This window comes from Jaculus jaculus, chromosome 6 (assembly GCF_020740685.1).
Source record: "Jaculus jaculus isolate mJacJac1 chromosome 6, mJacJac1.mat.Y.cur, whole genome shotgun sequence".
Classification (NCBI taxonomy): Eukaryota; Metazoa; Chordata; class Mammalia; order Rodentia; family Dipodidae; genus Jaculus; species Jaculus jaculus.
Genome location: NC_059107.1, coordinates 105,567,421 through 105,593,190, shown reverse-complemented (window position 1 = coordinate 105,593,190; position 25,770 = coordinate 105,567,421). Strand labels below are relative to the sequence as shown.

Genomic DNA, 25,770 nt, shown 5'->3' with positions numbered 1-25,770 from the left:
TCTAAAATAATAATGGTTATCCCTTTTTATCTGGTGCTGACTTCACTCTGTTGGAGAATTTGCTTCTCTTTTTCAGATGGATGCAGATACTAAGGAGAGAATTAGCCCATTGCACCTCACCAACTGAACCCATGTAGTAATTAGGGAAATAAGTAAGAGTGCTGCTTTCTTGCTGAACCTGGTGCCAGCACAAGGGTGAAGGAGATAGACAGAGAACAATCAACTACTACCAAACCTGATATCTAGAGACAGAGGCTCCCAAGACCTCTTTACTGAAGTAGGCCTAAAATGAACCCATCATGGCTCATGGAAATTCATGGAATTGGGGGTGGAAAGATTGTTAGAACCACATATTGGGACATGATGCACAGAGACATTGCCTGTTCTCCATAATTGATGCATGACCCACATTACCAAATGAAGATGGTCCCTTTGGAATGGGGAGAACAGGGAGGAGGCTAACGATTGTACCAACATGGCTGTATACACACTGTGTACATAACTAATAATAATTAAAAAATACTCCTTCCCCTAAACAACAACAAAAAAATCAGAAACCAAAATACTCTCAAACAGCAATACTTCATAGTTTAACTAAAAGTTTTATTCTGGGAGGAAGTATAAAATACAAAATCAAATGACTAATAAATGCCCAATAAACAGCATTATTAATATACAAAATATTTGTGTTTTGCTGAAGTAGTAACAGTGGATTTTCTCTGTGTCTTAAAAGTTTGGGACCACATAGCTGATAATTAAATCTAGTCCATGACAGCTTTCAAAACCACAGGAAAGACTTTAGTTAGTCTCATTCTTCAGTGCTTCATCAGTCACCCTCCTCTTCATCATTGTCCTCTGGTTTTGGTGCTTTGCTCTCCAACACTTGCTTTGGTGGGAACTGTTCATCTAACTTTCCAAGGCTTGTTAAGCTGCCAGCCCCAAGCTGACTTAATACTCGAGGAAGCATTTCTATAATTGGTTTGGCTTCTGCCAAAGTAATTGCAAAAGTATTCGCAGAGAGGGGTGCTTGGACTTTGGGATTGTTGAAATGAGTAACTGTTCTATCATCTTTGATCATGTTCACTTCTTCAGTACCAGCTGTGTTATTTACAACCAGGTTGGTTTTTTTTAGAGAACTCTGGAGCTTTTGGTCATCATCTGTAGCTGTTCTATGCACCACTTTCTTCTTTGTGCAAACTGTACCTTTGCCCCATATCGGTCCCTGAGACAGAAATTGGGCTATTCTTTCTTAATTTGTGGTGGAAAATCTGTAGCAGGGAGAGTCCTACACCATCAGCATGTGCCACGAGCAATATTGTTCCTGATGTCTTGTGCATTACTGAATTAGATACACTAGTTGGATGTAAAGCTGAATAATGCTATTTTGACATATTCCTAGACATAGCCAGTTAATATCATAAAATAGTTGGAGATAATTGTAGGAATATCTTGGATCTCCAAAGAGCATTGACTGTACATTGTCTTTTAATTGCTTTTCAGCATCTGTACTTTAATGGCAATTAGCTGCAGACATCTTGTTAGAAATATCATGGCCAGTAATTAAAGTCAACACAGTGTATTTTTGTACTTTTTGTTGAACCAGAGTTGAAGCCAATGAAAGACTTCCTTAGTAAACCTTTAAGGATACTGAAATTTGGTAAGCACCACTTTTGTTTCTAGCATCATTAATTTAAAAATTATATCTTTTTAAAATTTAAGGTAGAACACAAAGTAATGAGTTTTACATGGTATTTTCATATATGTATATAATTTTACTGTATTCTTATTCATCCAACTCAATCCCTTTCCTATCTTCCATCATCTTCTTGCTGGCCACCTTCTTCCCCTCCAAAAGACCCCCTTTCTGCTTTCATGTACTGTATCACAACCCCTTTTCTACTTTTCTACTTTCATGACACACACACACACACACACACACACACACACACACACACACACACCCCTAGGGGGAACATTTTAGAGAAAAAAGTACTATTTGTTCCTTTGAGTCAGGCTTATTTTGTTTTACATAATGATCTCTGATTGTATCCACTTCCCTGCAAATGTCAAGATTTCCTTTATCTTCATGGATGAATAAAATTTCATTATGTATACATGCTATATTTTATTTACTCATCTGTTAATGGGTATTTGAGCTGGGTCCATTTCTTAGCTATTATGAAGAATGCAGCAATAAACATACATGTATTGGTATCTCCATAGTATGCTCTCTTAGAGTCCCTAGGGTATATACCCAAAAGAGTAGAGCTGGAGAATATAGCAGTTCTCTTGATAGTTTCTTGAGGAATCAACACGCTGACACCCAGCGTGGCTGTACCACTTTCCATTCCCACTAACAGTAAGTAGGGTACCCTTTTCCCAACGTCTGCACCAATATTTGTTTTTTTTTTTTTTGTTTGTTTTTTGATTCTGTCTCCTCTGACTTGGTTAAGATGGAATTTCACTGTAGTTTTGTTTTGCTGCTTAGAAAACAAAATTCAATTTCATGTACTGTCATTTGTTGATTCTTAGGACCATTTCCTGGGCTAAGGGAGTCCTTTTCAGATCTTAACTAATAACAACTTCTAGTGAGTTTCCTGTTTTCTTCTAGTACTATCAGCATTTTTGGTTTTAATAGAAAGTGTTTGGTCTATTTTGAATTGATCTTTGTGCAGGAGGAGAGCCATGGATCTCATTTCATTCTTTTGCAGGTAGATTTCCAACTTTGTCAACACCATCTGTTGAAAAGCTGTCTTTTATCCCCAGTGTATCTTTTATGCCTTTGTTGAAAACTAGGTGACAGAAATTTCACAGGTTTGCTTATGGGTGCTGTATTCTACTGCATTGGTGTGGTGTCTGGTTATATGCCAGTACCATACAATCTTTGCCATTATGCTCTATAGTATATTTCTAAGTAAGGAATTGTGATAATGCTCACCATGTTCTTTCTGCTTAGGATTGTTTCTGTTATGCATGATATTTTATGTTTCTGTATGAATTGCAAGATTTTTTTTTCTAGTCTGGAGAAAAATGTCATTGGAACCTTAATGGTAATTGCCTTGATTCTGTAGATTTCTTTGATTATATAGCCATTTTCACAATATTAGTTCTGCCAAATCAAAAGCATGGAAAGTCTCTCAAATATCAGCTACCTTCTTCACTTCTCTTCTTTTTTGTAAGTGTCATAAACTTTTCTTTAGAGAGGTCTTATAGGAACTTGGGGATGTTCATTCCTAGGTACTTTATTTTAGGGAGCTACTGTGAATAGACTGTTCTTTCAATCCATGCTCATTGTTGACATAGATGACATATATACCACTGAGTTCTCTATGTTGATTTTTTAAAAGTAAAAGATGAAAGATTTATTTGATCTGAAGAGAAACCAGAATATCTCTATGCTGATTTTGCATCATTCAACTTTGCTAAAGGTATTTATTAAATCTAAGAGTTATTTTGGAGAGTCTTTAAGGTCCCTTAAGTAACAGAATCATGTCATCTACAAATTGGGATAGTTTTAGTTGTTCTTTTCTATATTTACCCATCTTATATCTTTCTCTTGTCTTATTGCTTTTAGACTTTCAGCACTATATTGAATAAGAGAGGAGATAGTGGGCACACTTGTCTTATTCCAGATTTTTAGAGGAAATGGTTTTAATATTTTTCCAGTAAGTATGATGTTGATTTATTATATATGGCTTTTATTATTTTGAGGCATGTTCTATCTGTTCCTAATTTTTCCAATATTTTCATCATGAGGGTATGCTGTACTGTACCTTATCAAATATCTCTGATCCATCCTTTGAGATGATTATATAATGTCTGTCCTTAGGTTTACATATTTTATGAATTACACTTATTGATTTGTATATGTTGAACCAACCTTGTATCCCTAGGATAAAACCAATTTGGTCATGACGTGTAATCCTCTTAAGATTGTGTTTGGAATTTGGTTTGCAAGTATTTTTTTAAAGGATTTTTGTATCTATGTTCACTGGGGAAATTGCTTTGTAGTTTTCCTATCTTTATCCAGCTTTTGTATCAGAATAACACAGGCATCATAGTGACTTAGCTGGTATTCCTTCCCTCTGTTTTGTGGGACAGTTTGAGAAAGGTTGGTTTTCGATCTTCCTTAAAACATTTTTTTTGTTGTTGTTGTTGTTTTTGAGGTAGTGTCTCACTCTAGCCCAGGCTGACCTTGATTTTACTATGTAGTCTCAGGCTGACCTCCAACTGACAACAATTCTCCTAACCTGCATCCTGAGTGCTGGGAATAAAGACGTGTGCCACCATACCTGGCTCTTCCTTAAAACTTGGATAGAATTGAGCAGCAAACCACCTGGTCCAGAGTTTTTGTTTTTGTTTTTTGTAGGAAGATTTTTAAATTACTGACTCAGTTTCTTTGTTATATTTCTATTTAAATTATTTATGTCATCTGTCTTTAATTTTGGCAGGTCATTTGCATTCAGAGAATTAGCCATTTGACCTTGGTTTTCCAGTTTTGGGGGATATAAGTTGTCATAGTATTCCCTAATGACTTCCTGGATTTCACTGGGGACATTTGTGTCGACTCCTTTTTTGTCAAGATTGTTAACTTTTTCAAATAACCAATTGATTGATTCAGTGTATTGTTCTTTTAGTCTCTATTTCACTAATTTCTACCTTGGTATTTGTGATTCCAGATGTCTTCTTGCTTTGGTGTTGACTTCTTGTCTTAGTTTTTATAAATTGCTTAAATTATATTTGTTTAATATCTGTCTAGATTAAAAAAATTGTTTTTGAGAGAGATAATTGGCATGCATGGGCCTCAGCTACTAGAGTGGAACTTAGGTGCTTGCGCCACCTAGTGGGCATGTGAAAACTTACGCTTGCCTCACCTTTGTGCATCTGGCTTACATGGGATCTGGAGAGTCGAACATTGGTCCTTAGGCTTCACAGGCAAGTGCCTTATCCACTAAGCCATTCTCTCCAGCTCACTGTCTAGATTGTTAATGTAAGCACTCATGGAAGATTAATAGTTGAAAGGAAGAGGTAGTGGTAAGAGTTCAGCAGAAGGAATGTAGAGGAGAAAGTTTTTGTAGGGTTAGAAAAGTGAGGGACAGTCATAAAGTCATAATATGGTGAGCTGTAGTTTAATACGTAGTGGGTAAATAATGTTCAAGGGTGAAAGTCATTGTAAAGAATGTGATAGAGGTTGGAGAGATGGCTTAGCAGTTAAAGTGCTTGTTTACAAACCCTAATGACCTGGCTTTGATTCCCCAGTATCCACATAAAGCCAGATGCACAAAGTGGCACATGCATCTGGAGTTCATTTGTAGCAGCTGGAGGCCCTGGCATGCACACACTGTCTCTTTCTCTCTCCTTACAAATAAAAAAAAATTTTTTTAAAAGAATGTGATGGACACTGAGGATACTCAAAAAGTACCAAAGCTGAAATCCATAAGTGCAGAAATCTCAACACTAGAGTAGACTTAAAAGATACCCCACAAGGCTCAGGGAATTTTGTGGAAGAGGGAGAAGAAAGATTGTAAGAGCCACAGAGTGGGAGGGAGGCATTTCTCCCCTCCCATACAGACATTGACTGACTGCTGATCTCACAACCCAGAACCCACAACCCCATGATGGTTACTAGCAATCTCATAGAGGAGGTCCTGTAGTGGAGTGGGGGTAGGAAGGAGGGGAATGATGGTACCAACACATGATGTGTCCAGACAAAGTTTCTAGTACTACTACTAATAACAATAAAAAAGCATATCTTCTCACCTTAAAATGACACAGTAAATCTTATCTCTGAATAAAAAGAAGAAGACCATATGGGAAGACCCATTAATTTACTAAAATGTCATGAAAAGTAACAAAAACGGATTCCACAAAGCATAAGAAACTATCCAAAAAGAAAAATAGAGTAAAAATGTGCACTTAGCAAGCCAATCAACAAGTGAACTAATAACAACTAAAGAAAAGAAGAGTGAGGAAAAAGGTGGAAGAAAGAAAGAGAGGAAAATGTGTCTGTGCTTTGGACCCCTGTGTTCCCTGTCCTCGCACCCAGGTCAGTCTGCAGGGGGAGGTCCCTGTTCCCTGAGCTGCTGTGCTCTCCTGCTGGCCCAGAGGTTGGTCAGCATGGGTGGGGCATTTGGGTCTGTGACAGCACCCTACTGTCTGGTGCTCTCTTCCACCAGCCCAGGAGTCTCTCCACCCTGTTCTTTCCTCTTTGCTCAGAGGCTTGTCAAATTCAAACTCCAGACGCATGTGCCACCTTGTGCATCTGGCTTACATGGGTTCTGGGGAATAGAATCTGGATCTGCAAAGCCAGGGGCCCTAGTGTATGCTCCAACATTATAAGATTGCCACCCTGGCAGAGTATATTGATGTAAATCATATTTATCATTTACCATCAGATCACTACTATAGTTGATACAGAAGGGTAGTTTGATATTTCTACTAATAATTGCTATGAAATTGTCTCAGGTTTCAGTGTCCACAGTACATAGATCTGAGAAGGTAAAGAAATCATCAGTAATTTCAGTGACAGACCTTGAAAAGAATAGCAATACTTGAAAAAAGCAGGCATTTTTCTAGGATCATTTATACTATTATCATTCCATTGTCTGAAATGGCAGATAATTTAATGAGTGTAAATTATGACTAACATTTGCACAGAGGCGGCTCTTTGATTTCCTTGGAAGTAAAAATAAAAGTGAACCTTTGACTTCATGGTGCAATTGCAATTGGCTTACAGAGAGAGTAGATGACATATAGTAAAACTGAAGAAATTTTAAATGACATTTTTTTAGGATGAAAGGGTAATGCACAAATCAAGCAATTTCCCCAAGATTATTACACTTGACATGAAAATAAAAAGAACTCAGAGTCTTGTTTTGTGGTTGTTATTTGGAGAGAAAGCTTTTAAAAATTTATTTCTTTAATAAATATTTGAGTGCTTATTCTAAGGCAGTCACTGTTGGAGAACCTGTACTCTGGAACACAGTGGAAAAAAAGACAGAAAAGTTTCTCATCTGAAGCTTAGAGACTGATGGCGGGAGTCAGAAAATGTATAAACAGATGCAAAAGTGAATGGTCATTGATAGTAATATTCCTTGTGGCGGAAGTAAACTGGGCACTAAACTACATCCAGAATCCAATGGGGCCTCTCCTAAGATGCCAAGCTTGAATAGTGATATGGAGAGTGAGTAGTGCAAAGAATTTGAAGTTTGGAATTTTTACAAAGGAAATGTGTGCAAGAGAGAAGGAGAATGAGCAAATGGGTGGAGTGGAACCAGGGCTTGTCACCAACCATCTACCAGGCCAGAGCAAGGAGTCAGAATTTATTCTGCATAGCAGTAAAGGAGTTGCACACTGGCTAATTTTAAGTGATGTGATGAAGTTTGTATGTAGAGAAGAAAATTACGTTTCTCTGTGTTGTTAGAGTGATACAGTGGTGGAAAGACAGATGTACAGGAAAGAGTAGGGAAGGCCACAGTAGGACAAGAAAAGGGATAAAACACATGCATGAATTTAACACATGCTTAAGGTATTTAGCATAGGAAGGGCTGAAATGTTGGAAATGAGGGTAAGGAAGGGGAGGACTCACAAATTATCTGTACATTTTTTACTTGTTTGGATGGTGGTGCAATAAAGAATGGGAGAGGAATAGTGGGCAGAGAAAAAGGATAGACATGTATTGCTGTAGGTGGGATATATGAAGTTTGAGATGGCTACTAGCCAACTAACTGGGAATGCTTAATTTTTAGTGGAGTATGCAATTCAGGCTCAGGTAAGATATTAAGATTGGATAAAAGCGTTAGAAATGAGCAGTGAGGAGATAATATTAATTCCTTGGGACTAGATGAGATTATGTAGGAGAAATTATAGTCAAAGATCCTTTAAGAAAGCCTGAGGCATTGCAATAAGCATTTGGAAATCAGCAGAACAGCAAATAGCAGCAAAGGGTCCAGAGAATAAGGGCAAGCAAAGCAGGGAGAGAGATGACAGGGTGAGGATGTCTGGTGCCTAGCAGAAAGAAATATGTTGAAAAAGAAGGGCATTCTTAATTTTTTTGTTTATCTTTATTTATTTATTTGAGAGTGACAGAGAGGAGGAGAGAGAGAAAGAAAGAAAGAGAGAGAGAGAGAGAGAGAGAGAGAGAGAGTATGGGCATGCCAGGGCTTTCAACAACTGCAAACAAACTCCAGACGTGTGCAGCCCCTTGTGCATCTGGCTAAGGTGGGTCCTGGGGAATTGAGCCTCGAACCAGGGTCCTTAGGCATCACAGGCAAGCGCTTAACCACTAAGCCATCTCACCAGCCCAGAAGGGCATTCTTAACCATGTTTATATTAAAGAGAAGCCAAGAAAATGAATCAGTAACATTAACCCTACACAGGTGGCAGTTTCTGTGCTTTTCAGTAATCTGAGTACTTGTAGGAATGTCCTCTTCAGCTCAGAATTGGATAGCACTGGTCATCACGGTAATGGCATTGGTGATGTTAAAAGTATTGGCAACTGGTCATTTTTAAATGGGGAGCTATTAATGAAATTATATCTATTACTTAGGTTCTATAGTTTAGTTATAACTCATAGCTTACTTAATTTTGTAGACAGCTTAAGTTATTACTATGCTGGATACCTAATAAGACATATTCTTCAATGTTGATGTCTCATGCTTAAGCCAGTGGTGTGATGTAAAAAGTTAACTGGTGCAGACAGAAGCCCCATCCAAAGCTTTTTAGCTGTAGCCACAGCTATGATTATGAATGGTTATGAAACTATATTTGATGATTTTTTTTTGAGGCAGGGTCTTATTGTACTCCAGAGTAGTTTCAAACTCATGGTGATCCTTCTACCTCAGCCTCCTGTGCCAAGATTAATGATATGCATGACGACACCTGGAAAAACTATATTTGATAGAACATAATTTGCTCTCTTCATCATCTGTAACCTGTAAAATATGGTACCTAGAGAATCAGATATTCAAGGAAGATGTTACCTAAGGTTAGGGACTTTAATCAGTTATTTTATTAAATTGGTATATTTGTTTGCCTCACTGTTGTCTTTAGCAGACAGTATAACTGCTTTCTAGTGTGATGTGAGACTGATGATAAGACAAAGCTAGATGTTAGCTCAGTGCAGTGCCTCCAGTGCAATGTCAACTTCTATTTTATTTCTTTAGATCTTATCTGAAAAAAAATTTCACAGGCTAAATACTTTAAAAATATTATTTATTTATTTGACAGAGGAGAAGAAGAGAGAGAGAAAGAGAGAAAGGGAGAATGGGCATGCCAGGGCTTCTAGCCACTGCAAACAAACTCCAGATGTGTACATCCCCTTGTACATCTGGCTAATGTGGATCCTGGGGAATCGAACTTTGTGCTTTGTAGGCAAACACCTTAACCCCTAAGACATCCCTCCAGCCCAGGCTGAATACTTTTTTTCAGATTGCCTGTTAAAGAAAAGTTTTTGCATTGGTTATGTAGTTTATGTATCTTTTCCTGTTGTATGAGTTTATATATTTGTTTTAACATAGTTAGCAATTGATTATAAAGCTTTTTTTTTCAACTACCAAATATTGGTATAGAGTTAAAAACTATTTAAAAGCAATTTTGAAAGCTGATACAGAGGTAAGATCGCAGGCCTGTGATCATAGCATCTAGCATTCAGGAGGTGGAATAAGGGGAGTCACAAATTCCATACTACCGAGTTTCTGTTTCTTACTCTTTCTCTTACACACACACACACACACACACGTGATTAATTTAAACTTGAAAAGCAAAATAGGTTTGGCAGTATTAGAGCAATTATACTTGGAAAAATGTATAAAACACTGTTGGGAAAGATAGTAGTGAAGTAAACTCATGTATGAATGCATTTTTTTATAGTTCAAAGATTTTTATTGACATTTACAAATGAACCTCTGATGTAATAATTTCTATAGTTTATGAAAATTAAGAAGATGAGGTATAGGGAGCTTCATTTCTAAAGAAAAATTGATGCTGAGGGGTATAAAATATCATTTTTAATCATAGTATTTTATTTTATTTTTTTATTTTGTATTCAGTCAATACAGTCAAGTTGCTACCATTGTTAGCCTACTCCCTGTCTTCCCCCCTCCACAGAGACCCTCCTTGTTGGGGTATCTGCATTATGGGAATAGCCTTCAGCTTTGAGTAGGAGGAAATGTCTCTGTGTGTCATGACCCAACGTGTGGTTCTGACATTCTTTCCACCCCCTCTTCTGCAAATCTTCCTGAACCATGTTGAGTTCATTTTAGGTCTGCTTCAGTGTTGAGGTCTTGGGTGCCTCTGCGTCTCTGGATATCTGGTTTGGTAGGGGCTGATTGTTATCTGTGTCTATCTCCTTCTCCATTGTGCTGGTTCCCAGTTCACCAAGAAAACAGGACTCTTGCATGTTTCTCCAGTTATTCTTAGTTTCAGCTGCAGCCCTTTTCAGGTATGTTGAGGTGGTTCTCTCCTTAGGATCTGCATCTCTCTGAAAAAAAGAAGCAGATTCTCCAATGGAGAGTAAAGTTAGCAGCAAATAAATGTGATAACCATTATTTTTTAGAGAGAGTTTAATGGAGAGTGGGCTCATTTTTGGATATGGTTCTGACTTGTTTCCCAGCTTCAGATATGGGTTCCATTCCATTGAGCAGATCAGGTAGTCAAATCTAGAGTGGTTGGTTTCCCACCATGCCTATGTGTCACTATTGCAGCTGTGTGAGCATCACATCAGGTTGTTTGCTGCCAAGTAGGTTAGACCATTTGTTGCCTGGACAGATGTTGGTAATTTTCCCCTAGTTACTCATGTAGCAGTTTCTGGCACTAGACATACTGTCTGGGGACTGACTCTCTTAGGAATGTATTTTTAAAAGGTTGCTGGGAAGAGACTGAAAAAATTTTTTAAAGAAATTCTAACATTTGACTAGGAACTCAAAAATCACATAGTTGGCCAAGTTAGTGAAAAACATATACTCTTAATACCACGGTAGTATGCATACTCTTCATACCTTGGCATTGTAAGCTCTGGAATGATACTGGTTGCTTACTTAAAAATGTATTGTTCAGAAAGTAATCAATATCAACCAAAGTCATAGAGTTAAAAAACAAACATCATTAAAAATAAAAACATCACTGATTGCCAGTGACTATCATGATGATGCAAGGTAAGACCAAAAGTAAATAAATACCACTTTATACTCACTAGAATGCTAGAAAGTTAAAAGCCTTTTTATAGCATGTGCTGGTAATAGGCAGGGTGTTTTAGCTTAAACATGAAATGTCATATCAGATGCTTATATGTTTGAGCACTTGGTCCGTAGCTGGTGGCATTGATTTGAGAAGTCAGAGAGATAGGGGAGCAGGCATGACTAGAGGAGGTCATCACTGGAGCAGGCATTTGGGGGTTATAGTTGAGCTTGCTTCAAGCTCAAGATGTGAAGAGCATCTGCCACATGCTCTGGCCACTTTGAGCTCTGCCATGCCTTCTTTGCTAAGATAGACTAAAGCCCTGAGCCAATTTATCTCTCTCCTCCCTTAAATTGCTTCTGTTAGGGATTTTGCCACAGTGACAAGAAAAGTAAGGAATCTATAGAGCAATACAAACTAATACACTACTATTGCTGAGGATGTATCCTAAGACATGTACTTTGGGGAGCAGTCAGAATCACCTTGTAAAGTTGGACACCTGCATTCTCTACGATGATAATATTCTTCACATATAAATACAAAAGAATTCTTATACACGGAATTAAGACATATGGGTACAAACAGTTCTAGATTGTATCATTTAGACTAACATAGAATAGGAGACAACACAACTGTCTATTGACATGAAATGTGCTGCTATGCCTTGTTAAGTTCACTAAACAAATTATACAACTGTAAGATGAGTTGCAGTTGAGCGCAACAATGCAAGTGCACTGTTGAGACGTAATGTTCAGCTACCAGGAGTAAATTTCAGGAGATTGCATACAATTGACACAATAGTTTTATAGCTGAATACAAATTGAAGTAATACATGTACATGTATGGACACATGCTCACCGAGGCTGTGCTTGTTTTAAAGGGAAGACTAATAAGTACTTTCAGAGGAGCAGAACCAGGAGACTGGCTGGCACAGCACAAAATATCCTCAAGAACAGTGGTGATGTTTTTGTTGCTAAATTAGTGATATCATAGGTTGATAATATAATATAACAGGTTAATAGGTGGTACTTTATATTTCTTTTGTTATTATTAGGCTTCCTGACTACCTATGTCATCTACTTTACAAGATTAATATCTTATGAAGTCAGTAATTACTGGGATCATCTTGACTGACAATAAAGATATGTTTTTCCACTGGGGTTACCATGTTATCAGATAAGTCTATATTTATCCATTTTCTGACAAGATAGTTACATTTCTATTTAAAAGCTTAATGCAGGTCCTGAGGTCTTTTAGAAATCAGAATACATATTAACATCTCAGTTGACAACATGACATGTTCTGTCCCTCTGGAGCCTTTTCTGTTTTTTTTTTTTCATCCAGTTTTAGAAGTACTAGCAAGATAAGAATTAAAAAATCAAATAAGTCATGTTCCCAAAGGCTCACATATAATGTGTAGGCAGATAGTACTGCAGTACTGATTTCAACAAGCAGATGGAAAGCTCAATAACCCAAAACCAAGCACAAAGATTGTAAAGGAAAGACTTCAAGTACTTGAAGTAGCCTTGTGTTTTGACATGATGATGTGGCTGTGAATCCAAGTACGTGTCAAGGGCTGTGTATTAACTGAAGAGATAATAGTATACAAGTCTGTGGAATCCCTGGGTATATAAAAAATGTGGAGTTCAGAAGATTATTAAATATTTCATAATATTTTTTGCATTCATGGAAGTATAATATGATTAGATCTTGGCTGGGCTTTTGCTTTTGATTGCTTTTATTATTTTTTCATTCCAGAATTTTATTAACTCTCGACCTTAGAGTCATTAGTCTCTGAGTATAGTTCATATTCAGCTCTGGCTATGCTTAAGGCTTTAAATAAATATCCACAAAAGGGAAAGAAATGCAAAAGAAAATAAAGAACTGGCTCTTCTTTGACCATCTATGGATGTAGCTTTTAGGAATCATACTATTCACTTCTCAATATTCTTATTATTTTAAATTTATGACCTTTACAGTATGAACATATTACATATGGATCATATCCCCATCGGGTCGTTCTCTTATATCTCCTCTCCTCTACCCTCATTCACTAAGGGCCTCAGTAGCGTTATTGGTATTCACTGTGGAGGCTTGAATGTGACAGTCAGTCTCTGTGGGGTGGACAATACCTAAAGATACTTTTTCTCACCCTGTGTCTCTTACAATATCCTCCCTCTTCCGTAACGTTATCTAAGCCTTGGTAGATCTAAGTCTCCTTTACAGTTGAGCTCTCTGCATCTGAATTTCTGCTTTGATGGTTTGGAGTTTCCTCAGTGTCTACCACCATCTCCTTGGAGGCGGTTGTCAGGTTAGCAGTGAAAGTAGCACTAATGTTTAAGTTTCTACTTCCTTTGTAATGTCTCCTGGGTCCTGGAAGATGTGATATAGATGACTGATCTCATGCTAGGCCGTAAGCTCTCTTTTCTTGTTGTATTGATGGATCTTGGTTCTCCTTAGTACTCGTTGCTATCTGTAAAAAGCAGAATCTCCAACCAAGAGTGAGAACAGCATGGATCAAAGAGAATAAGTATAGTACTTTCAAAGACTTTTAAAAATTATTTTTATGAAATAGAGAGCAAGAGAGAGAGTGACAGAGAAAGAGAGAGAGAATTGGCATGCCAGGGCCTCCAGCCACTGCATTTGAACTGTAGTTGCATGTACGATCTTGTGTGCATGAATCTCATTATGTCTGGTTTACAAAGGTTCTAGGGAGTTGAACCTGGGTTCTTAGGCTTTGCAGGCAAGTGCCTTAATGACTATACAATCTGTACAGCCCCTCAAAGTCTTTTTGATGGGCATTCAGTCTCTTCTTAACCAAAGAACAATAGAAACTTCACTCTAGAGTCTGTGACCTTCCTATGCATAGGATTTGGACTTTGTTCTCAGTACCAGGTATAAATGACTTCCCTGTTTCTAAGCAGGACCATATTCAGTCAGAGAGCAGTTGATTACCTACATATATTATATGCCACTGTTGTACAGGTGCATACATCTTGCTCAGCTGGCTGATTTTGTAATTTGTAGTATACCATGCTTGGTCACACTATTGGTGACCATTATCTCCCCAGCAGCTTGAATAGCACTTTCCAGCCCTATGAGGGCTAGCCAGCAGGATACTGGCTTCCTTCTCAGTTCTAGCATGATCTCTTATATTTCTGTGGTGTCATCATCAATGGGGTCTGACCTTTAGCTCTGCAGGGTAGTCAAGTGCTTTTGGAAATAGGATTTGGGGATCTCATGGGCCTTCCTGACCATCATCTTTTTGTAGAGTCTAACCCAATTCTGGCACTGGAATTTTCCAGGACTATGGTATTAGGGCTATATTTCTCCAACCCCTACAGGGGACTTCTCTGCCTGGACAATTCTCCATCCTCTCTTATTAAGAATTATATTTTTTAATTATGTAACCACGAGAAAGCTTTGCATGGTACTGATTTATGCTGTCACTGGTTTGTGTAATCCCCTTTCTAACTTCCCTTATCCCTGTCATGATGCTCCATGATCCTTCTACCCTCTGCATCCTGTCCCTCCGCTTGCCTGCCAAGCATCCCCTCCTCTCATTCATCGTGTGCCTCATTCTCGTAAGCTTGCCAGTCATTTCATTAATTTTTAAACTCTTCTCTTTATGTTCTTCTCCCTTTCTCTCTCTCTCCTCTTTATATAATTGTTGGGTAGATTTTTGGCTACATAATACTTATTCTAAAAATCATTATTATGATTATTATTTTTGGAGCTGGAGGGATAGTCCTTACTTAAAACCAAACCCTTGAAGAATATGCACAACCTGTTCTCTGATACACTGAGTTAGGACATTATGTGACTGGGTTGAATTCTAGTTCCTGTCATGGTACCTAGACAAGTATTTCTGCAGTCTTGCTTGTTCTTTGATGTAGTTCACACCTATGTTGAGTTCCTTCTGTGTGACAGTGCTGGAATTACAGAGGAGACCAGAACAGTTCTAGTTTCTAAAACATTCATATCTGAAAGGATTGCACCAATTTATCATTCATAGGTGTGAATGCTAAAAGTCTAGACTGTTATGGTTGTTTACAAGTAAGCGTGGCAGTGTTCTTGGTAATATTGGCCTTTGTGGACTCCTCTCCTACTCTCTTCTCCCTTGCATATGGGTTTGCTTTTGGACTTTTAAGGAAGTACTGAGTATCTGGCTATAAATCTGACATATCATTAAAGTAATTTAAAATCTTTTTAAAGACTTTTTGAGTGAATGAGTTGGGTAGGTTGGAGGGTGGAAAATGTATTCTTGAAAATAAGATGTAGAAGGGCTGGTTTCAAAAATGGGGTTAAGGTTTCTGTGACTGAGCTCTAGCCTTAAGAAGTGTGGATGGCAAGAAGTTGAAATTTTTGTCTAAGTCTTTTTTTTTCTCACCTGATGAGTGTATTTGTGATTTTTTCTTTAGCACCAAAATACATAGTATAGCTTTGTCTTCCCTGCTCACTACATTTGCCTGTCCATCCATTCATCCATCCTCCATCCAGCCAGCATCTATCTATCCTTATATATTCTTCTTAGGTACTGTATCCTGAAAGGCATATAAGGCCAATCTTGTTCATTATCCTCCTGTTTAGGTAGGAAAGTAGGAAAACCATGATAAATGAAAAGATGCTATAAGTAGAAAGGAAAATTTAAGTTGCAATAATGAGAAAAAATGTTTGTTTAATCTGGTTAGTGTTACTGACAGATTAGTTTAATAGTAGGGATTAATTTTTTCTGTATCCATATCTTATAAGTTCTAAAGATAGTATCAATTTGACTTCAAATACAGGATATGGATAAAGGTAGTATCAATTTTATCTCAAATTTAGGATATGGATAGAAGACATTTTCCTTTAAGTATTGAAAAGAATTCAAGGCTATTTTTAACATGAATGCTGGGTTGAAGTAACGTGAACCATGTAGACATAGTTAATCATTCTAAAAGATCAAAAAATTTTCTTTACTATGCTATCTTTGTGTTGCTGATAAGGACCTAATGCGTTAGAAGCCAAAAAATTGTATTTGTTGACAAATTTCATCAGGTAATCAGCAGATGACTGCCTGATACTTAGAGAAATACTCTATGTATTGTTAAAAAATGTCCAGTTTCTCTGTGTGCTTCCAGAATATAGCTGTGTCTCCCTACTACATGACTGAATTATATCTCAGTGCTTGATTTTTATCTTGCAGTAGACCCAATACAAATATTCACATTCATGCAGCAAAGGCAAATGTTAGCAGGTCCAAAGGCTGATTTCCACAGCAATACTCACTCATGTTTGCTTTCAGGCTTTTTGAAAAAATAATTAAGATTTTTTTAAAAAAATTTTTTGTTTATTTATTTGAGAGCAACAGACAGAGAGAGAGAGAGAGAGAGAATGCGCACGCCAGGGCTTCCAGCCTCTGCAAACGAACTCCAGACGCGTGCGCCCCCTTGTGCATCTGGCTAACGTGGGACCTTGGGAACCGAGCCTTGAACCGGGGTCCTTAGGCTTCACAGGCAAGCGCTTAACCGCTAAGCCATCTCTCCAGCCCAAGATATTTTTTATTTATTTATAAGGGAGAGATGGGCATGCCAGGACCTCTAGACAGTGCAAAAGAACTCCAGATACATGTGCATCTGGCTTATGTGGATTCTGGGGAATTGAACCTAGGTCCTCAGGCTTTGCAAGCAAGCACCTTAACCACTAAGCAATCTTTCCAGCCTTTTCAGTTTTTTTTAAACAAAACTATTTTATTTAATGAACAATTCCATGGTACAGTTGGAATACTATTTAGGAATTTTTGTTTCCTATGTAAAAGAATCTCATTTTTGGTCTTGTAATATTCTAGAGGCTATGTTATACTTCCCATGTTTATGAAAAATAGAGAAAACCATGAGAACATTGATTATAATATGAAATTTTTTCCTAAATAATTATCTAGCAATCATTTATTTAGGTATCAGAGTGCTTGATACAACTAATTTGGAACGTGCCTGTATTTGATTACATGAGTGGATAATAGCTGGACAGGTTTTGCACACTAAAACAGGAAAATATTTGAATATTAGCAGGATATTTTGTGTATGCTTATGAAATTACTGATAAAATTTAGAACCAACATATACTACACCAACATTTGCCATTTTTTTTTTTTTTTGTCTGGTAAAATGGAATAATTATTTCTATTGTCTCAACCTGTTCATCTCTCAAAGACTTTGGTCCTTATATTTCTCCTCTCTGTCACCTTTGTCACCCCAGTACTGTGTCTCTCCATAGCTGCCACATTTTCACTCTTTCTTTCTAGTGTAGCACAATAGAAATTCCTGGTTCGTGTCTACATGTCTACATGTCTTTATTCCACTCCCGTGAGGGCTCTGATCTTCCCACTTCACTGTAGCTGTTGTTTTCTAGCACCAATGCATGTTTCCATCATGCCAGATGTTGTGACTCCTTGTGAGTTTATCACACTTTACCCCTAAGCAGCAATCAGACCCTGGGCTTGGTATCTCCATCCTGAGATACCATTTTTCTTTCAGAGCCTGTATGCTATACTTGCCTGTCTGCATCTTCCTCAGTCTTCTTTGCTTGTTCCTCTTCCTCTGCTCTACTGCTTAATCTGGGTATTCCTTGGTTTGGGTGCCTTCTTGACTTATGTCCTGTGAGGAGGGTTATGTAGGGTAGCAGCATGTGAAAGTAGAGTATTCCCAATTAAATTTGGATTTGAGGAGGTTTTTTTGTGTATGATTTATATTGGTATATTACACACACTTGTGCAAGCAAACACATACACATACAGAGCACACATGCACACATAACACTCTTTTTTTTTGTCCCATCTAGTATTTTGGACATAGTGTATGCAAGCATTATTACTGAGTTGGAAATTCATATTTCACTGGCACCTCTACCCTGGGTGGGCTCCTCTGAGGGATATTCAGTGTAGAATGCACTCTGTGTGTTCTTCTTTCCTTAAGACCAGGTTTGTACTTTCAACTTCAGAATGTGTTGGGCATCTGTCTTCTCAAGTGTAGTATGTCCAAAGGAGAAGTAATCATTTCCATCTAAGCTTCATCCTACTAATAACATGGACATTCATTCAATTCCTTAAGCACAAGGTCTGGACTGTTTCCTTGACGTCTCTCCTCTTTCCTAGCCTTTTGCCAAGTCTTTGAATGTGTCCTGGGTTCTAAATATGTATCTAAAATATATCACAACTTTTCTCCACTGATACTTCCAAAGGTGAAACTATCATCATAACTTGCCTGGACAATGAATGTTGCTTCTAATCCACAAATCCCCTTTGATTTTTTCCTCTCTTTTTTAAGGTAGGGTCTTACTGTAATTACCCCAGGCTGACCTGGAACTCATTCTGTAGTTTCAGACTAACTTTGAACATGTGGTGATCCTCCTCCCTTTGCCTCCTGAGTGCTGGTCTTAAAAGGTGTGCGCCATCATGCTCAGCACAACATCATTTTTCACTGTGGTCAGTGTGAAACAGAATTTGCGAATTGCCCTCTTATTTTGTATCTTCTTCCACTTCTACTTTCTAGTGGCTTCACATTGCAGTTAAAATAAACCTAACTTATTTTTTTTTCTTTTCATTGAAGCTAATAAAGCTTTAGTCTCTTTACAGTATTACTCTCTGATGCATGCTTATTCCTCTAGCCATAGTGCCTTTTATCTATTTCACTATTTCTCTTTTAGCATTCTTATTCTTTTCCTCATAGTACATTTTCACAACTTTTTAAATTTTATTTCTTCACAGCAAATTCCTGTCTCTAAATCCTCTTCATAATCACATATCACGTTGCTTTAACCCCTCATCTCTCCATAACATGATTTTTTAAACTTATTTTAACAACAGTAAACATTACTTAGTTTTTTTTTTATTTTCTTTGTTAATTTATTATTTGTGGGTTTGTTTTCTTTTTTTTTAAAATTTAATTTATTAGTTTTCTTTTCAGTAAATACAGGCAGTTTGGTACCATTATTTAGGCTCATCTGTGATCTACCCCCTCCCATTAGACCCTCCTTGTTAGTGAAAATGGGTCGTGCATTGTGGAGTTAGCCCCCAGTTATTGGTATGATAAATGTCTCTGCATATCATGACCCAACATGTGACTCTGACATTCTTTCCGCCCCCTCTTCCGCAAAATTTCCTTGAGCCATGTTGGGTTCATTTTTGGTCTGCTTCAATGCTGAGGTGTTGGGGGCCTCTGAGGCTCTGGTTCTCTGATTTGGTAGGAGTTGATTTTTCTCTGCGTTGATCTCCTTCCCCTTTGTACTGGTATCCGGTTCACAGGAAAACATCACCCTTGCTTATTTCGCCAGTTGTCCTTTTAAGAGAGATATTCATTTGTTTTCTTTCTCCAGGATTATAAATTCCATAAGGGGAGGGAGATTGTTTCTTTGATTGATTACATTATTCTAAGATACCATAATAGATCATAGAAAGAATGTATTAAACATTTGCTGACAATTGAATTAGTGGATTTCTAAAATATTATATATGTGTGTGTATATGAGAGCAAGAGAGAGAGAGAGAGAGAGAATGGGTGCACCAGGGTCTCCAGCCACTGTAAATGAACTTCTGACACATGATCCACTTTGTGCATCTGGCTTTACATTGGTCCTGGGGAATTAAACCCTGGTTCTTAGGCTTTGTAGGCAAGAACCTTGACTACTGAGTGATGTCTCCAGCCCTGGATTTTTTAAAAAATAGATTTGTGTCATAAGGTAGTATGAAAATTCTAGCAGCTACCTTTTTCTAGATTTGAAAATAGAGGCAGGATGAATGTGTTTCCACTGATTTTTTTTCTTCCCCTGCTGGCATTTATGCTCTGATGTTGAGGTGGGCACACTGGTGATAAAACAGTCATCAGCACCAGTCACAGCACAGAAAGTGTTTTCATCTGCTGGTGTGGTTGGTCTGTCCCTGTGGAGAAGCCTGACATATTATAGACAGTCTGGGGTCTTACATGGATTGTCTTTCAAAGTCAACATTCAGCTTGTCAAGAGGTAGAAAAAAATGATTTGTGGCCTGAAGAGATGGTAGATTAATATGTCTGAAAAACTGTGTACTCCACAGCCTAGAGCTACTTGTTTGTTCTACTATGAAGACCTCCCTCCCACCCTCCAGTACAGGAAGTACTTTGTACAAGACAGTGTTGTTGCTCTGTGCATAGATGTTTCCCCTGCCCCAGGATGAGGTTCCCAGTGAGGTGTAACATTCATTAGCCCCTTTGGATAATGTGGCCTGCTGAAATAGACCTGTCTTTGTCACACAGCTTCATTTCAGAGTCACAAAGCACTGGATGACTGGGGGGAAGCTGTGATGTATGAAGCAGAGAGAAGATTGATTTTTCACAGGGTACCTTGTACCTGGAATAACGAGAGTGGCAAATTACTTGCTCACTGAGCAAACATGACAAGAATGTAATAGAGCAAATTTATATTTATGCAAACACATTGGGGTCATACAAGTGGGAATTCCACAAAGTGACCTTATCTTGGGAAGATATACCTCTAAATCACCAGTTTACACTGGGAAGCTGATACTAAGCAAAAGCTGTGTATACCTGCCTAAGAAACAAATACTTGTATTGAATAATATTCATAGAACAGTAAGAAATAGGATAAATTGTGGTGCCATTTATAAATGAGAATCTTCATCTCGCAGACTGTTTCTGGTGTTCATCTTGGATTTGGTGGTGTAGGCACATACAATATCTACTTTAACAAAATGAAAGATATGGAGTCATTTATCTTAGTCATTGAAGGCCTTTAGAGCCTCTCATTTGGTGATGGAAAAATCAGTGGTTGATAGGGGTGCAGATGACTTTTTCTTTGTGTAGGCAGCACAAGGCAGAGGCCACAAAAGAGTCTCAGAACACTTGTGCAAACAGAGCATCTTTTTCCTCCATGTGATAGAAGGATATGGTAGCAATATTTGGTTAAGTCACTTCAAGATTTCTAAGTATTTTATTTATTTATTTATTTATTCATTCATTCATTTATTTGAAATATAGAGGGAGGAAAAGAGAGACAGAGAGAGAGACAGAGAGAAGCAGATAGACTCTGGGCACTGCAAATGAACTCTAAACACATGTGCCACCTTGTGCATCTGGCTTTATGTGTGTACTGGGGAATTGAACCTAAGTTCTTTGGCTTTGTAGTCATGTGCTTTAAGTGCTAAGCTATCTCTCCAGCCCTTACTTCAAGATTTCTAATGTAATAGCAGCACAACTCACTTTAAATAGTACTACCAATGCCTTTAGCTATAAACTAGTAAGAACACATTAAAATACTACTAATGTTTTTAGGTTTGCTTTTGAGATAGGCTCTCATGAATCACAGTATGGCCTCAAACTCACTGTGTAGCCCAGGGTGACCTTGTGCTTTAATCCTTCTGCCTTAACCTTCTGGGATTACCTGGTCCAATGAGTTTAGTAATTTTGTTTCGTTGGTGAGCTTTAAGCAAGCATCCCTAAGTTTACTGACATTTTTTTCCATTTGAAATTCATCTGTTGATTAATTATCAGTTATTTTTTTGAGGCCAACTTGTACCTGGACCTCCATTCAATGAAGAATACACAGAGATCAAAGGAATGAATCAGGGCCTCAAGCAACTCCTTCCTTGTAAAACCAGATCATAATATAAACTAAATTCAGAGAATCTGAATGTGTTTAGTGTAGTTGTTAGGACTGAACCATAGGGATCAGGCAGGACAGATATCTTGCTTGTGAAACAAGGTCTTCCTGTGTAAAGATTACCTCAAACTCTTCATTCAAGGGAGAGAACATCCTAAGAGAGATGTTGTTTGCCACCTTTTGGTAATATTTCCTCCACTTCACAGGTTTTTCTGTGTGTGTGTGTGTGTGTGTGTGTGTGTGTGTGTGTGTGTGGTATGTGAGTCTGAGTGCATACATGGCATAGCATGTGTGAGGTCATAGGATGACTTTTCAGTGTCAGTCCTCATGATCCACCTTGTCTGAAGTAGGGTCTCTGTTTCATTGCTCACCGTTCTGTTTACCAGACTCACTGGTTTGTAAACTTCTGGGAAAATCTCATGTGTCTATACATCTTTCCATAGGCATTTTTATATTACAGAAGCCCACTACAGAATACAGCTTTTACATGGGGTATAGGGATCTTAACACGGGTACTCATGCTTTATAGCAAGCAGTTTATCCACTGAGCCCTAGCCCCAAGAATCAATTGTAATATTCCACAGAGTCCATGTAATTCAGATGTAAAAAAATAGCCATGATAAATAACATCTTATAATTTGGTACTTAATGAGACAACAGAATGTGCAACATAGTTTTCATGTAATATGCACCATCCTAAATGCCACCTTATTTTAGCTAACTCAGTTGTGCTTTCCCCATTGGACATAGTCCTGCATTAGCACAGACCAGGTGATGCTCAAGGTCACACAGCTAGTTAACAACCAAGCATGTTGTGACTACCTCGGGCTCTACTGTCTCTGATGCTCCTAAGGCAATTTAACATCCACTGGAATGGCCAGGGAAAGGGTCAAAAAGGCATTTGCTATAAAATAAGTGAATCTAGAGTTTAGAATAAGGAATATACCCTATAATTTATTATATCGCTGTTTACATATCACTACAAATGGTATAGAGTGGGATTCAGGCATTCCTTTCCGGAACTTACTAAGAATGTGGACTCACCTCGGTAATAATAAAAAGAATTATTCTCTTAGGTTCTTCTAACCCTGTTTGTGTCCAGATATTACTTTCTTTTTACCACTGTGCATTGGTTTGCATCCTTGCTTGGGGCCCCTTGTTTTTCTTATGAATCTTTTTATCCACTTGATCATTTTAAGAGAAATCTCTCACTGAGGTTCTTACAAAACTACATCTTTTACAAGCTTTACCTAACATGAGTTCTTCTCAGTCCTTGCTATCTGTGCCTGGTCTGTTTTCTCTCTTTGTGGGAGGGTGGGTCCTGACACTTCTTTCTGCACTGAGTGCTCTACCTTGTGTCCCATGTGGCGTGCTCTCCTTCAGGCTGCTGTTAAGATTTGAATTTACTTTAAATGTGATGAGGCCTGACTGAGGCCAGAGATCATGAAAAATTCCCCATTGGTGAGAAGCACAGTTGCCTCCGGATGCTATTTGCTGAGGGACTTGTTGGTTTCATGTACTCTCCCTGACTACAGTGTGAACACACCTAACAGTTAGTTAACATTACAGGTTTTCAATCTAAATGCATTGTCTATCTAATTTAATAATGAGGCTAACCAGATTATAAAGCATGTACCTTTTTTTCCTGTGCTTAACAGATAGAAAAATTTCCCACAGGTAATATTGTTAAAGAGGATCTGGTGCCGGGCTTGGTGGTGCACGCCTTTAGTCCCAGCACTCGGGAGGCAGAGGTAGGAGGATTGCCATGAGTTCGAGGCCACCCTGAATCTACATAGTGAATTCCAAGTCAGCCTGGGCTAGAGTGAGACCCTACCTTGAAACCCCCCCCCAAAATAAAATAAAATACAATAAATAATAAAAATAATGAAGAGGACCTGGTGCTCTGGGTCTCTTGCTGAATAGTTTATCATGGGAACAGTTCCAGATCTGTGGGAGCAGTAGAGACGTCAACTTCTTGGGGAATGCTCAGAGAAGTCTTTTTAGAAGAACTAATGGTAGATTTGTCATTTTTATTTGCTTTTTTCTGTGACCTTTATTATTTGTTTGTTACCTGAGCATTTAAGTCTACTTCTACTCTAAGAACTTTATATTACAACATACTGACCTCCCATAGCTCTTCAAGATAGCACCTCATAGCTAAACACATCGAGACATTTGCTAGCTGTTTCTAAGGGCTCAAAGCTGGGAAATGTCAGAGGCGGAATGTGAATCCAGGAGGCACATCTTCTGAGTTGTCCACTTGTTAATGCGGCCATTATAATGCTGCTGTCAAATCAGGAGTTCATAATTCTAGCTGCAAAGCTTGCCAATTTGTGCATCACACCATTTCATTCTTAGAAATTTGAAGTCCCTATAGCAGCTAAGAATTGCAAGATATGAAAATTCCTGAACCAGTTTCTTTTTTTTTTTTTTTAATTTAATTTATTAGTTTTCTTTTCAGTAAATACAGGCAGTTTGGTACCATTATTTAGGCTCATCTGTGATCTACCCCCTCCCATTAGACCCTCCTTATTATTGAAAATGGGTCGTGCATTGTGGAGTTAGCCCCCAGTTATTAGTATGATAAATGTCTCTGAAAATCATGACCCAACATGTAACTCTGACAGTCTTTCCGCCCCCTCTTCCGCAAGATTTCCCTGAGCCATGTTGGGTTCATTTTTGGTCTGCTTCAGTGCTGAGGTGTTGGTAGGAGTTGATTTTTCTCTGCGTTGATCTCCTTCCCCTTTGTGCTGGTATCCAGTTCACAGGAAAACATCACCCTTGCTTATTTCGCCAGTTGTCCTTAGTTTCAGTTGGGCCCCTTCTGAGGTATGTTGGGGCAGCTCTCTTCTTAGGATCTGCATCTATCTGGAAAAGAGAAGCAGATTCTCCAACGGAGAGTGAGTTAGCACCCAGAAAATTGAGATAACACTTACTTTTTTGATAGACAGTTTGATAGGTGTAGGCCCTCTTATACCCCGTGATTGATGGTAGCTTGATATTGTAGAGTGGGCTTGTGTTTGGGTATGGTTCTGACTTGTTTCCCAGCTCCAGCTAAGGGTCTAGTACCACTTAGTGGATCAGTTAGCCAAATCAAGAGCAATTGATTCCTCACCATGGCTGTGTACCACTATTGCACTTGTATGGGTATCACATCCGGTTAATTGTTGCTACTTAGGTTAAACAATGTGTTGCTTGGACAGATCTTGGTCACTTCCCCCAGTCGCCTATGTAGCGCCTTCTGGCACTAGACACGCTGACTGTCTGGGGACTGACTCTCTCCTGGCTTCCAGCCATGTCATTCCATTTTACGTGTCAGCTGCGTATGGAGTCTTCAGCAATAGGGTCTTACCACTGGCCTTTGGTGGGTCATCAATTACTCTTGACAGAAGTCTGTCATTGTTTTGGGAAACCTTGTAGGTTTCTTTGATCAAAAGCTCATTGTGGATTGTAGGCCCAAGCTGGAAGTGGGGGTTACAGGTCAGTGTCCACTAAGAAATTGAGGAAAAAGATAACTAATATACAAGAGTTAGAGAGAAGAGAGATAGAGGGGAGAGGGGGAGAGGGAGGGAGGGAAGATGTAGGAGATTTAGGTCAGTCTTGATCCTACCCTCTCCAGTGTCTTGTGGTTCAGGTGTTTCCTGTAAGGGACTAGTGAAGGTTCAATCATTTAAAACATACATTTCTTTCGATTATACTGTAGTCCCTGAGCAGTTGACATTGGTAATGCGTAAGGACAGAGATGAGAAGTACTCATTGGCACTATGAGAGCCCACTGTAAGATCAGGCACAGATCAGATGTGGAGAATTGATTCTGTTAATAAAAGTATGGCATCTAGGTGACAAGAGAAGAGAAATGCAGCTTGTGGATGACAGGAGATTTCCATGTGGGCAATCAGTGTTGGAAATAATCAAGCAGTAGCAAAGAAAAGGACAGAGTTTCAGCATCGGTACTCTAGGGTG

The 25,770-nt window shown here is 38.4% G+C and overlaps 2 protein-coding genes across 5 annotated transcripts in view; one reads left to right on the top strand and one right to left on the bottom strand.

Moving 5' to 3' along the window:
• The window catches only part of Tafa2 (TAFA chemokine like family member 2), a 517,412-nt gene that overhangs the window by 318,704 nt on the left and 172,938 nt on the right, over positions 1 to 25,770 (top strand). The window lies entirely within an intron of this gene.
• Positions 827 to 2,348, bottom strand: LOC123461542 (transcription factor BTF3 homolog 4-like). Its single transcript, XM_045152238.1, has 2 exons — positions 2,255 to 2,348; positions 827 to 1,248 (listed from the first exon to the last, which is right to left on the bottom strand). Exons 1-2 carry the CDS (start codon positions 2,346 to 2,348, stop codon positions 827 to 829), a joined length of 516 nt encoding a protein of 171 aa, XP_045008173.1.

Excerpts from the sequence above, each read along its gene's own strand:
- LOC123461542 (XM_045152238.1), bottom strand. The coding sequence starts at position 2,348 with ATGGAAAGTGGTACAGCCACGCTGGGTGTCAGCGTGTTGATTCCTCAA. Across the intron at positions 1,249-2,254 it reads CTCCAGCTCTACTCTTTTGG|AAAGAATAGCCCAATTTCTG; the intron begins GTATATACCCTA and ends CCACAAATTAAG.